The 13,443-nt window shown below is 44.3% G+C and overlaps 1 protein-coding gene across 1 annotated transcript in view; it reads right to left on the reverse strand.

The window, feature by feature from the left end:
- Positions 1-13,443, reverse strand: part of tnfaip1 (tumor necrosis factor, alpha-induced protein 1 (endothelial)) — a 41,117-nt gene that overhangs the window by 14,110 nt on the left and 13,564 nt on the right. The window contains exons 2-6 of the mRNA XM_060943909.1: positions 9,744-10,095; positions 7,941-8,110; positions 2,749-2,832; positions 2,566-2,618; positions 2,202-2,397 (exon numbers count right to left, since the gene is read on the reverse strand). Of these exons, the coding sequence (XP_060799892.1) occupies positions 2,202-2,397; positions 2,566-2,618; positions 2,749-2,832; positions 7,941-8,110; positions 9,744-9,984 (744 nt within the window). The 5' untranslated portion in view covers positions 9,985-10,095. The remainder of the gene's footprint in view (positions 1-2,201; positions 2,398-2,565; positions 2,619-2,748; positions 2,833-7,940; positions 8,111-9,743; positions 10,096-13,443) is intronic.

Raw genomic sequence — 13,443 nt, forward strand, 5'->3', positions numbered from 1 at the left:
TATTTCGTTGTTTTCTAGTACATAAATTTGATAGAATACTTAAGAATACGTTACTTTGTCACATCAGTAACTGTATACATTATATTTGGTACCCCTTTAAAACGAAGAACAAAGAGGCAACACAGTGAGACAAACAGTGGTGATTAGTGATTGGTCAAGAGGAAAAACGGTCATCAGTGATTGGTCATGTGCGGGCCCTGGGTTATTAGTGATTAGTCGTGGGGCGGGGCCATGGTCGTCAGTGACTGGTTGCAAACGCAAGTCTGGCATTATGCCGTGAGCCAAGTGAACCCGTTTCTAAACTTGTATAAGAGCGGCTGTATCGAGATCAGAACAGTCACTAATGTGTGCTGAAAAAGGCACTAGTTTTGGCACTACGCTTGTTTTATTTTTTTTATTAAAAGTTGCTAAACAGTTCAAAAAAAAGAAAAATCGCTAAATCTAGCGACAAAGTCTCTACGTTGGCAACACTGAAAGGGGTTTGGTCCTGGAAACAGTTAATGATGACAGACTTACCAAGCAGATTGGGAGAAGGGGGCGGGCCTACCAATCGAGAAGGTGTACCCAACTTTGACTCGTCAACTCTGGCTCGAATGCCAACTTTGCGGTCAATTTTAACTCTCAAAAATATATTTTTCATTCCCATTTATGCAGCATACAAGAGTCAAGGATGGAGATAAGAGGGGTGTTCACACGGCACATATTTGCATCGATGCTGCAGCGATGTATTTTGTTGCGATATATCTTACACCGGTGTAAATTCTGTGGAGCGTTCACACGTCACAAACCTGCTTACTAGAGAGAAGCGTGTTAGCACCGGTGCAGCCCCACTTGCGTTCACACGGCAGTTTTTGCGACCGTGCTATACAATAGTAATGATGCGGAAATGAAATATGCGCATGCGTGAAAATGTACTTCCTTTTCCCGGTTGTCATGGCATCACCAAGCGCTGGGAAAACAACGTGGATGAAGACACCAGTGTTGCCAGATACTGCTGACGTTTTCCAGCCCAAAATATGTTCAAATCCGCCAAAATGCACTTAAAACCGCCCAATCTGGCAACACTGGAAGACACGCAGTTCTGTTGTTGTTGATATTCGCCATTTTGGAAGCGCAAAATACCAGGATGCAAATTATGCAATGCCCGTATGTAATCAACTCTCCTCACGCGTAGCGAGTCTACCCCTGTAGCGTTCAGACGGCCCATTTTATATCGGTGCTGCCCCGCAAACTAGCATTTACTCCGGAGTAAATTTCTTAAACCACCTCCCGAGCAGGGTTAGATTTGCACCGGTTTAAGCAGCTTTCAGGGGCTACACCAGTATAACTTCATACCGTGTGAACGCTCTACCGGGGCAGCCCCGGTGCTACACCGGAGTAATGCCGCTTTTCCACTACAAACGTGGCTGAGCCGTGCCGTGCTGAGTCGAGCTGAGCAGGGCTGTTGGAGTTGCATTTCGACTACAACCGCGCTGAACCGTGCTGGCTGGAAGTGGGTGGACACATTGGGTGGAGTTAGCGAAAGTGGGTGGACGTCAGGTGATGTCGTTAAGCAGCGCAAACAGTGACATCAGTGATCTTTTAAGCGGTAGTCTCACGACCCGGATAGTAAACAATAAACATGGAGGACATGGAGCCGTTAGTGTTGCTGGTCTTGGTGCTGTGGCTTGTTGTCACCGACAACGCGGACAGATACTGGCAAGAGCGTATAGATGAGGCGAGGCGCATAAGGCTTCAGAAATTCTCGTAATTCGTAATTATTCTTCTTCCGGGTTTGCGGTGTTTACAGATCCCAGCGCACTCGCGGGGCGTGTGTGGGCGTGTGAGGACACTCCTCCTCACCAATCAGTGCACAGGGGAGTGTCTGCTCACGCCCCCAGCCTCACTCGGCTCGCTTTGGCTCGCTTCAGCCCCACTCCAAAACCGTGCGAGTTTTAGGGGCTAAGCGGGGCTGAAGCGAGCTGAGTCGTGCTGTATTTTGGTAGTCGAAACACGAGCCGTGTTGGGCTGAAGTGAGCTGAAAAAGGGTAGTGGAAAAGGGCCATAAAAGTTGCCGTGTGAACACCCCTACTATCCACTCAAAAATGTATTTAAAAATCAAGATTCCGCGTCTATCCTTTAAGTCAGTCAACATAAAAGCATTCAGCCCGATGACATGCAGAGATCTCACATCATATCCTTGTGCAGAATCATGATCTTACCTTGGTCTGCTTTTTCTCAGTAGCATAGACAATGGATGTGCAGCAAACTTCTGCTAATTTGCGGCCCTGCCCGTAGAACGACCAGCAGCAGATCTCATCGCCGATGACGTCCTTAATGAACAGCACACGCCCATTGTAGCTCAGAGACAACTTCTCAAACAGTTCAATGTTCTTGAGCAAGTTATCATCAGAGTTGCTTTCAGAAAACAAACACACGTGAATGAGTGAACAGAGAAATGCACACACACACACACACACACACACACACACACACACACACACACACGGAATAAAGCAGTGGTCAAGAAAACCAAAAGCACTTAAATACTTCTGATGGATGGATGGATGGATGAATGATATTTACCTGGTGTAGGAATACTTGTTATTGCCTCGATTGTAAAGTAGCTTTACTGCAGGCTGGATCAGAAAATGAACAGGAACAGAATGTTGCAATGTAGCGTTATCTTTGCTGGCGTTCAAATAAAATATTTAGAGTTTAGGTGCATTTCTTCTGTCGTTTTTGAACGAGTTATGAGCAGAGACTCACCCTCGTACAGCCCTGTATCAATCTCTCCTCTTCCTTTGGAGACGTGATGACAGGGATAACGCACACAGCTTTCTGTATATTATCCTGCAAAGAAATAAACGGTTCTCTTATAGAAGTCAGCAGGACTGCTTTTGAGCCGAGATTTATTTTCAGAAAGTTCACCTGATGTTTACACCGATCAGCCAGAACGTTAAAAACACTTACGGGTGAAGTGAATTACATTGAAGATCTCATTACAGTGGCACCTGTCGAGGGGTGGGATATATTACGCAGCAAGAGAACAGTCAGTTCTTGAAGTTGATGTGTTGGAAGCAGGAACAAGAGTGCTCGGAGAGCACAATATCCCCCGCTAGCAACTCACCCATAACTTTGGTAAAACGCGACTGAATTGAACGAAATTGCAATACGCGCATTACCGACATATAACAAAGAAACCGGTCAAGTTTTGTAAAATTCCTCCAACATTTGTGAAAGGAGTTGATTTCAGAAAGTGAGCACCCTTCCTGGGACGGACACATGGACATCGCCATGACATATAATCCCCCTTCAGGCCAGCGGATGATTAAAATTGTGAGGGAAGTTGGTTTCAGAAAGCGAGCACACCTTGATGAAATTACCCAAGTACAAGTTTGTTAGTATTCAAGGGCAGAACTCTGGTAAAATCTGCCCAAATTAAACAATTTCAATATGCGTATAACCGTCATGTAACAAAACCTTCTGCCAAGTTTGGTGAAATCCCTCCACAAATTGTGAGAGGAGTCGATTTCAGAAGAACGTACACCCTCATGAAATTGTCAAAAGTACAAGTTATTTAATCAAGGGTCAAAACTCTGGTCAAATTTTCATAAATGAAATTAAATCGCAATCTGCACATGACCGTCATATACTGTAACAAGGCTTTTTGCCAAGTTTTGTGAAATTCCTCCACAAATTGTGAGAGGAGTTGATGTCAGAAGGCAAGCGCGCCTTCATGAAATCATCAAAGTACAAGGTTGTTACTCTGGTAAAATGCGACCGAATTGAACAAAACAATATGCGTATTACCGACATATAACAAGGCCTTTTACCAAGTTTCATGAAATTCCTCCGCAAATTATGAGAGGAGTTGATTTCAGAAAGAAAACACTCTCGTGAAATTGTCAAATTATAATTTTGCTAATCAAGAGCTGTAAGTCTGGCAAAATGTGACTGAATCGAACAAAATCGCAGTATCCGTATTACCGACATATAACAAAGAATCCTGCCAAGTTTCATGAAATTCCTCCAAAAATTGTGAGAGGAGTTGATTTCAGGTGGTGAGCACCCTTTCCCGGGACGGACGGAAGGACGACATCGCCGCAAAATAATCCCCCTTCAGGCCTTTCGGCCAGCGGGGGATAAAAATGGATAAGCGTAAGGATTTGAGCAGGGCTTTGAACCAGAATTTTTTTCCTATTGGTTCGTTCCGAACAGAAACAGAATTTTAACGTTTCCGGTTTTGGGTTCCACCATTAAATAGACGTTCCCGAACCGGTTAGAACAAAAACATTTCGTTCCCGGAACAGTTAATTACGTTCCCTGTCAGCTGTTTAAAAAATGGCTATAAAATTATGTCTCTGTCTCATCCAGCTTAAGCCAAATGTAGGCTAATTCTATTACAACCTTCATTAAATAAGACAAGAAATAATTCAAAACAATTATTATTTCAAATGTTGGCGATTTGGATTCTCAGTATGTCTTCCCATCTACACAAACAGAAAAAGTGCCAAAAATGAAATTAGAATTCGTTTAGTGTGTTACCGAAGGCTAGTCAGGCCCTATGCATTGATAGGCTAACAGAGGTTAACGTCATTTAATGTTCGCGAGCCTCTCATTAACGTGGACAAATATATTGATATCGTGTTTGAAATTGACGTTTTTGAATAACGATAGACTGCAATATTTACCTCTTATTTAAGATGTGGAGACGTGATAGTAGTCCACCCTCCCGCTCTCTCCATTCAGTCAGCGAACGTCACACAGGAAGTGAACCCCAGCGGGTCATAGAAACTTGCGCAGGAGAAGAATAACTTTTTTATTTGTAGGCTACGGAAACTTTGAGGAACAAAATTAAAACCAGTATTAACCGGTTACCATTATTTTTAATAAGCGTTTCTGTTCCGGAACATAAAAAATAATAAAGTTTCTGGTTTCGTTTCTGTTCCATGTGAAATAGAAAAAGTTCCCGGTTTTCGTTTTCGTTCCTTGAACCGGTTCAAAGCCCTGGATTTGAGTGACTTTGACAAGGGCCAGATTGTGATAGCTAGATGACTGGGTCTGATCATCTCCAAAATGGTACATCTTGTGGGGTGTTCCTGGTATGCAGTGGTTAGTAGCGACCAAAAGTGGTCCAAGGAAGGACAACTGGTGAACCAGTGACCGGGTCATGGGTGTCAAAGGCTCATTGATTCACATGGGGCATGAAGGCTCGCCCATATGGTCCAATCCCACAGAAGAGCTACCTACTGACACCTTTCTGTTTTAACCAGCATTAACTTTTCCAGCAGTTTGTGCTACAGTAGCTCTTCTGTGGGATTGGACCATATGCTCTAGCCCTCGTGCCCCATGCGACTCAATGAGCCTTCAACACCCATGACTGTCACTGGTTTACTGGTTGTCCTTCTTTGGACCACTTTTGGTCGCTACTAACCACTGCATACCAGGAACATCCCACAAGATGTACCATTTTGGAGATGCTCAGACCCAGAAATCTAACCATCACAATTTGACCCTTGTCAAATGGCCCTTTTCCACTACCCTTTTTCAGCTCACTTCAGCTCGCTTCAGCCCGACACGGCTCGCGTTTCGACTACCAAAAACCAGCACGACTCAGCTCGTTTCAGCCCTGCTTAGCCCCTAAAACTCGCACCGTTTTGGAGTGGGGCTGAAGCGAGCCAAGCCGTGCCGAGTGAGGCTGGGGGCGTGAGCAGACAGTCCCCTGTGCACTGATTGGTGAGGAGGAGTGTCCTCACATGCCCACACACGCCCCGCGAGCGCGCTGGGATCTGTAAACACCGCAAACCCGGAAGGAGAAGAATTACGAATTACGAGAATTTCTGAAGCCTTATGCGCCTCGCCTCATCTATACGCTCTTGCCAGTATCTGTTGGCGTTGTCGGTGACAACAAGCCACAGCACCAAGACCAGCAACACTAACGACTCCATGTCCTCCATGTTTATTGTTTACTCTCCGGGTCGTGAGACTACTGCTTAAAAGCTCACTGATGTCACTGTTTGCGCTGCTTAACGACATCACCTGACGTCCACCCACTTTCGCTAACTCCACCCAATGTGTCCACCCACTTCCAGCCAGCACGGTTCAGCGCGGTTGTAGTCGAAATGCAACTCCAACAGCCCCGCTCAGCCCGACTCAGCACGGCACGGCTCAGCCCGACTCAGCCGTGTTTGTAGTGGAAAAGCGGCAAAAGTCACTCAGATCCTTACGCTTGCCCATTTTTCCTGCTTCCAGCACATCAACTTTGAGAACTGACTGTTCTCTTGCTGTCTAACATATGAGATCCCACCCCTTGACAGGTGCCGCTGAAATGAGATATTATTCTATCAACATTCACTTGATATGAGCAATCGCGTGCTCTGATTGGTTACTCTACTACTAGGATATCGGCTCATATACCATGAGTAGAGAAAAACAAACTGGCGGAGCGTGTTGCTGAACCAACCGAGAACGAAATAAAAACTTGAAAACAAAACCCCAAAAACTACAAAAAAGCAACAAAATATGGAATAAAAGTATTTGATGGTAAGAACGTATTTTTCAGGAATTATTATTATTGCATTTTTCACAAACTGCTCCTGTCATTTCGCCTGTTTGTTCACATTCTAAGTGGAAATGATTGTCAGTCGTTTTGTATCAAGTTTTTATTTATCGAATTTGCAAAAAATAAAAATAAAAATGCTCCGTTTCTCAAAATCCAGTGAATGTGGATAGAATAAAACAGTTATTCCACTCACTCATCGTACACTGCTTATAGACAACGCAGTGCTACGCGCCTCATCAGCTATCAGCTCATGTACGATTCGATTTCATGAAATAACTTTTAAACATTTTACCTTTAAGCCCGATTTATACAGATGCAAGCAATCGTATGTCTCAAAACACAACATATAAGCCAAGTGTAGCCTGCATACGAACAGAAGTGCAGTTTCCAAAACGTCTACAACTACGTTTCCTAGGCATGTAACGATAAAGTGCGATGATAAATTGTGATACAAATTTGATGATTCAAACTAATGAAGTAATCATGATTCACTTATCATTCTGCATCATCATAGTTTTTCCTGACTGTAACTGCATTGTTTAGACAGCAGAAGCAGTAATAACGTACAGTAGCGGGAATATGTGCGACTTCACCCAAAGGCAGAAGTAAAACAGAGCGAATGCCTCGGAAAACGCACCAACAAAAATGGATCGAAAATGGAAAAGAGCTGTTGTGTGACTGAATGTACAAATAGATTTAACAAGAAATCGGAGCTCTCTTTTTACAGACTGCTGAAAGCTAAAGAAAAGAGAAGCAACTCAAGATGGTATAAATATTCATAAACTTTTTATAAGAAAACCTTTACAAACATGGGTAAATCATTGTTGGTTATTAAGAAAATGAAACAAAAGGATTTTTTTTATTGAACAAAAGGAATATTTAAAGTGATAAAGAACAGGAAAATAAATGTATTTGGTAATAAAAATTTTCATTTCATATTTTTTCAAAAAATATGATGGGAAAATCAAATCATGAACCAGATATTGTGAATCGAATCCAATCATGAATTGGTGAAACGTTACATGCCTATGATTTCCTTTAAATGCTGTCTACTTAAGTCGGGAGGTGAATCTGGGTGCAATCGGTTTAGGATGAGACCCAAACCAGAATTATTGCTCAGGCAATACGGAGCGGTTTGAAGTGATGCAATGTCGCAGGCACTTACACACTCCTTCTTGAAAACATCCCCAAAATAACAAACCTGACAAAAGAGACAGTAAAAGCTTTAGTGTGAAGATCTGAAGGTGTGCAAGAAATTTCAGTGTAACACTACCCCCAGTGCACACGCTGGCAGACGGTTATGTGAACGTCTATGCACAAAAGCTCGTCAATTCATGCACAAACACAAGTATAAATCAGCCCTTAAGACTTATCTGGACGAACACGGCTTCCTCACCTGAAGCGTACGTTGACACAAGTCCACCAGCCCCTGGATCTGATAATACTTGGCCTCGTTGAAAAGCTCCAGGACCCCCTGCCTGCTCTTGGGCAAAGTTACACTTCCGTCCCGCAAGTAGCTGAGAATCGAACCAAAGTGTTTCCCACAGCGGTCTATCAAAATCCAACCTGATAGGAACAGAACACTGAAACATCATTATATGTGACATACAACAGCATAAAAAAAGATCAGCTGTGAGCTCCTGCTCACTTACGTATCCCCCCGCTCTCGCTAATATCAGAACGCAAGCGATCGAAGGAATAGGACACTTATTATGAATGTTGACTTCAACAAATAATTAACCCTGAAACAAGGAAGTAAAGAGCCGTGTCTCTCCCCAGGGATTTCAAATAGCATCCTGGTAAACTGTCATTTTGAAATAGCATTCTGCTTCTTGAAATAGCGTCAAAATCCACCCTGTGTTTCGTAAATACATTCAGTCGGTAAACAGGAAGTCAATGTGCGACAGACCTGAAAACGGTATACACGGTATAGAACCCCAAGCTGAAGCTCGGTACCAAATATCAAGCAGTTGTGATTTGGAGTTGCTGAGAAAATTATTACGAAAATTTTGTAAATCCACGCTATATGTTTCGTAAATACATTCAGCCGGTAAACAGGAAGTCGATGTGCAACAGACCTGAAAACGGTACACACGGTATAGAACCCCAAGCTGAAGCTCGGCACCAAATTTCAACCAGTTGTGATTTATAGTTGCTGAGAAAAAAAGTGTTATGAAAATTTTGTAAATCCACGCTATATGTTTTGTAAATACATTCAGTCAGTAAACAGGAAGTTGATGTGCGACAGACCTGAAAACGGTACACACCGTATAGAACCCCAAGCTGAAGTTTGGTACCAAGTGGCTATGATTTGTGGTTGCTGAGAAAAAGGGTGCTTTGGATGGACAGACAGGCTTTCGTCTAAACCGGGGAACAGGGGCGCTGCGCCCCCTTCCTCTCGGCGTGCGCCCCCTTACCGAAATGCCGATTGAACCCCAAGTCACACTTAGGCCATGCACTTATATGCTACTGCACAACATACAATCTTTCTCAAAATGATCTTTTCTCCGTGAAAACATCCCAGCAACACCACGTGACAATGTGTCTGATCATCAAATACGTTATAATTGCTCCAAAAATATTCCAATCATAGTAGATACACCGCCAGACGGTGCAAAAACAATCCGAATTGGCGTTTTCCAGACTGAGGCGCCATGTTGTTTAGTTGTTTACTTGTCGTGGCTGCTCTCGCGAGATTTGACATGGGTTACATACAAAATCAGCTGACTTGTAGAGCGAGATTTCTCGAGACTGAATGACCTTTCACCCACCGGCGCGGGAGCTTTTGACAGAAGTAGTTCACGAGTTGTTTTTGTTGACACTTGGGCATTTAAAGATGTCGTCCCGCGGCACGAAGCGGAAGAAAGCCAAAGACCGTCCGGGGCAGAAGAAGATTACTTCTTTCTTTTTCAATGTTGACAGACAATTTGTTACAATTTCCCTCTCAGATAGCCTCAGAATGTCCCATTGGAGCCTCAATTTTTCAAAGGCTTCACACGGCGGAGGGGGGGACGGACAACCGACACCATCCCCCCCTCTTTGCTCTCTCGCCATGGTGAGCGCCCTCATACTAAATTTTTCTAGAAAAAACCCTGACAGAGACACAGACGGACAGCGGTGAACGCTCCTTCAGAGCAGGGGTATGATAAAAAGAACATCTGATCAATAAACAGTCACTGGATTGTTCGAGAACATTCACCTTCCTTGTCGGTGAAGACCTCCATCTTGCCGCTAAACATGGACTTGAGCAGGGTGTCCTGTCGCGTGAGCACCTGCACGGTGGAATAGTAGAGCGCTCCTCCCACGTTGAGGCGGACGTATTTGCTTCTGGCCATGCCACGCTGGCTGCAACTCTTCGTCTTGGGGGATTCTGTTGAAGAGATGGAGAGGATGGGGTCGGCCTGGGGCCGTAGCGGGTGCAGGCAGCTCTCTCCCGACATGTCTCTCTGGAGGTAGATGACCACCCTGCACACTGTAGGTTTGATGTTTCCCGCCGTGGTGAACGCCGCTGTGGAAGCTGCCAGTGCGAGTTTCTGCACTTCCTCACATAGCTACAAACAAGTACAAATATAAATAAGCTCCACTGTCATCACTGAGCATGACAGCAAACACTTATGGCCAGAAATAACATGTTTGTGTCAGTCCGGGTTTTACAAACTGTACAGAAATGAACTGAATGTCTCACATCTACCGTTCTCCATCAAAACAAGTAATAAAAGATTATTTCTAATCCCCTCTTTGTGCTCTGTAGGACTTTGTATTTCTCAAAAGTAGGGCCTACTAGTGTTTATATGAAAGAATATAAATTAGTATTTCGATTAATATTCACAGCTTTCAAGGCGAACCTCGATAAAACTGTGTGATCCACATCCAATAAACAATTCCTATTAACTGAAGTGAAACTGACACTCGCGTTTCTGACTATCGTTTTTTTAAATCTCATTCTGACCTCTAAGATCTCAATATTTATCATCAAAACAACTCCAGTTATATTCTAAAATAGTTATTTATTTACATGAATCAGTTTGATTTGAAAAAATAAGTAGGTAAAGCTATGAAAACTCACTTCAAAGTCTCCTGTGAATCAGAACATCAAAACTAGCAGACGGAAAATTTTGCTGAATCCTTCATCAGAAACAGTGAGAGCGAGAGAACATCCCTATAAAAGTTATCTGATTGATATTCACAAGTAATCCAGTCAGAAACCGATCAGAAGAGAGAGAGAGAGAGAGAGAGAGAGAGAGCCTGACCGCTTTCCCGTGACTCAAAAAGAAAAAGCACCGGCAGTTTCCTGACGTCCCGTGAGCAGAGAGTGAACTCTGTTGTACCGACTTCAACCTGCTGTTACTCCTAAAGCCTAGGTCACAACCAGACGTACGATTTTTTGGCCGTGCGATTTTTGGCGTTTCCCAAATCGCTGCGGTTTTTTTTTGTTCGTGGAGAAAGACGCACGTTGGCCGTAAGTTTGTCTTGCAACCTGAAAAAAACGTAAGCGCCCGTAGAGTTTGTTTGACATGACAAAGACCCTCTGCGGCCGGTCTACGGCTCGAGAATCAGCACATCACACGCGCGCCCTCCGTGCGTTTCTTGTGTTTTTTGCACGTAGACCAGCCGTAGGAGCACGTACGGCCGGTTGTGACCGAGGCCTAAAGTACTGAACAGATCTTAACCAGATACATTTCTTTGGAAAGCAGAGATAAGCTTTTTAATGATCGTATTCGCGATAGAAAACATTCAAGAGGTAAGCAATGACAGATCTGGAAACTTGGATGAGCGTCTGCATGCGCAATTTTCACAGCACGGCCGGCAAGCGTCTGATACGCCTACTATTACGTGGCTAGGGTTACAGTAGTGGGCTGGTTCTCTGGTAACAGTGAGAGTTCGATTCCCTACTCACATCTGTATTGCAGCGTACTTCATCATGTGGCAGTAGCTCCTGTTTTTATGATCGTCTGTAGCAGGCTTTCGTCTAAACGGGGGAACAGGGGCGCTGCGCCCTCTTACTCTCAGCATGCGCCCCCTTACCGACTCCGTGAAAACATCCCAGCAACACTACGTGACAATGTGTCTGATCATCAAATACGTTATAATTGCTCCAAAAATATTCCAATTATAGTAGATACACCGCCAGACGGTGCAAAAACAATCCGAATTGGCGTTTAACAGACTGAGGCGCCATGTTGTTTAGTTGTTTACTTGTCGCGGCTGCTCTCGCGAGATTTGACATGGGTTACATACAAGGTCAGCTGACTTGTAGAGCAAGATTTCTCGAGACTGAATGACCTTTTACCCACCGGCGCGGGAGCTTTTGACAGAAGTAGTTCGCGAGTTGTTTTTGTTGACACTTGGGCATTTAAAGATGTCGTCCCGCGGCACGAAGCGGAAGAAAGCCAAAGACTGTCCGGGGCAGAAGAAGATTACTTCTTTCTTTTTCAATGTTGACAGACAATTTGTTACAATTTCCCTCTCAGATAGCCTCAGAATGTCCCATTGGAGCATTTTTCAAAGGCTTTGCACGGCGGGGGGGGGGACGGACGGACAACTGGCACCATCTCCCCCCCCCCCGCTTCGCTCCCTCGCCATGGTGAGCACCCTCATACTAAATTTTTCTAGAAAAAACCCTGTGTAGTATGACCCAACCGCAAATAGAACTCGCGATCTCCTGGTCAAGAGATGGACACGCTAATCACTAGGCCAATTTGCAGTACTGTAGAAAAGTACGCCAATGATTTTGGACCAAAACATATCCTACGCATCTATGAAAAGTTTTGAGCCCCACACAAATTTCTGAGCTACGCACACTGTCATCTACTGGAACCTCGCAAGGCCGATGCTGACGTCGAGTTGAACGTTTGGTACTTCTCTACATCATGAAATTCTTCTCAAAAAACAGTTAATGCCTGATTGAGATATCATTCATGGGCGTTTACATTATTTAATTTAATACACGCCTCCTCCCGATAAACGGGGCCCTTCCTGCCTCAAGGCAGCGTTTCCCCCGACTGCAGGTGTGACTGAAAATTAGCAAAAATCTGCACATTTTCTTTGTTTTCTGAGAGGTCTGTGACTCGCCTCATTGTAATTCTGATGTTGTGTCGTAAAGCCTTTCAGGTCAGTACATCTACGAGTAGCTTCATCTTTCTTTTATGCTGAAATAATGTTGTTTAAGTCATTTTAGAAACATGGCACTCAGCCCATCCATAAAGTAAACCAAAAACTGAAGATGAAAAACATCCTGCTACAGTTGAGTGCAAAGCTTGCACAACCTTCAGATGAACTGAACAAGACAAACGCCATTTAGAGAAAAAAAGCTCTTCAGCGTTCGGTTTGACAGATGCTCCTTTTTTAAATCGGAAAAATATGAAGTCAAATCCTGTATTCGGAGAGATTCATTATGAATAAAGATATCGATTCCAAACTTCTGGATTTATCACTGACTCCAGTGTCTTTTTCATCTCATCATCTCTAGCCGCTTTATCCTGTTCTACAGGGTCGCAGGCGAGCTGGAGCCTATCCCAGCTGACTACGGGCGAGAGGCGGGGTACACCCTGGACAAGTCGCCAGGTCATCACAGGGCTGACACACAGACACACACAACCATTCACACTCACATTCACACCTACGCTCAATTTAGAGTCACCAGTTAACCTAACCTGCATGTCTTTGGACTGTGGGGGAAACCGGAGCACCCGGAGGAAACCCACGCGGACACGGGGAGAACATGCAAACTCCGCACAGAAAGGCCCTCACCAACCACGGGGCTCGAACCCGGACCTTCTTGCTGTGAGGCGACAGCGCTAACCACTACACCACCGTGCCGCCCCTCCAGTGTCTTTTTTTTCCTCAGTAAAACACAGTTCCTGATTTTGAGTGGAAGATTTCACATGGTCTTCAAACCC

This window comes from Neoarius graeffei, chromosome 17, assembly GCF_027579695.1.
Source record: "Neoarius graeffei isolate fNeoGra1 chromosome 17, fNeoGra1.pri, whole genome shotgun sequence".
Classification (NCBI taxonomy): domain Eukaryota; kingdom Metazoa; phylum Chordata; class Actinopteri; order Siluriformes; family Ariidae; genus Neoarius; species Neoarius graeffei.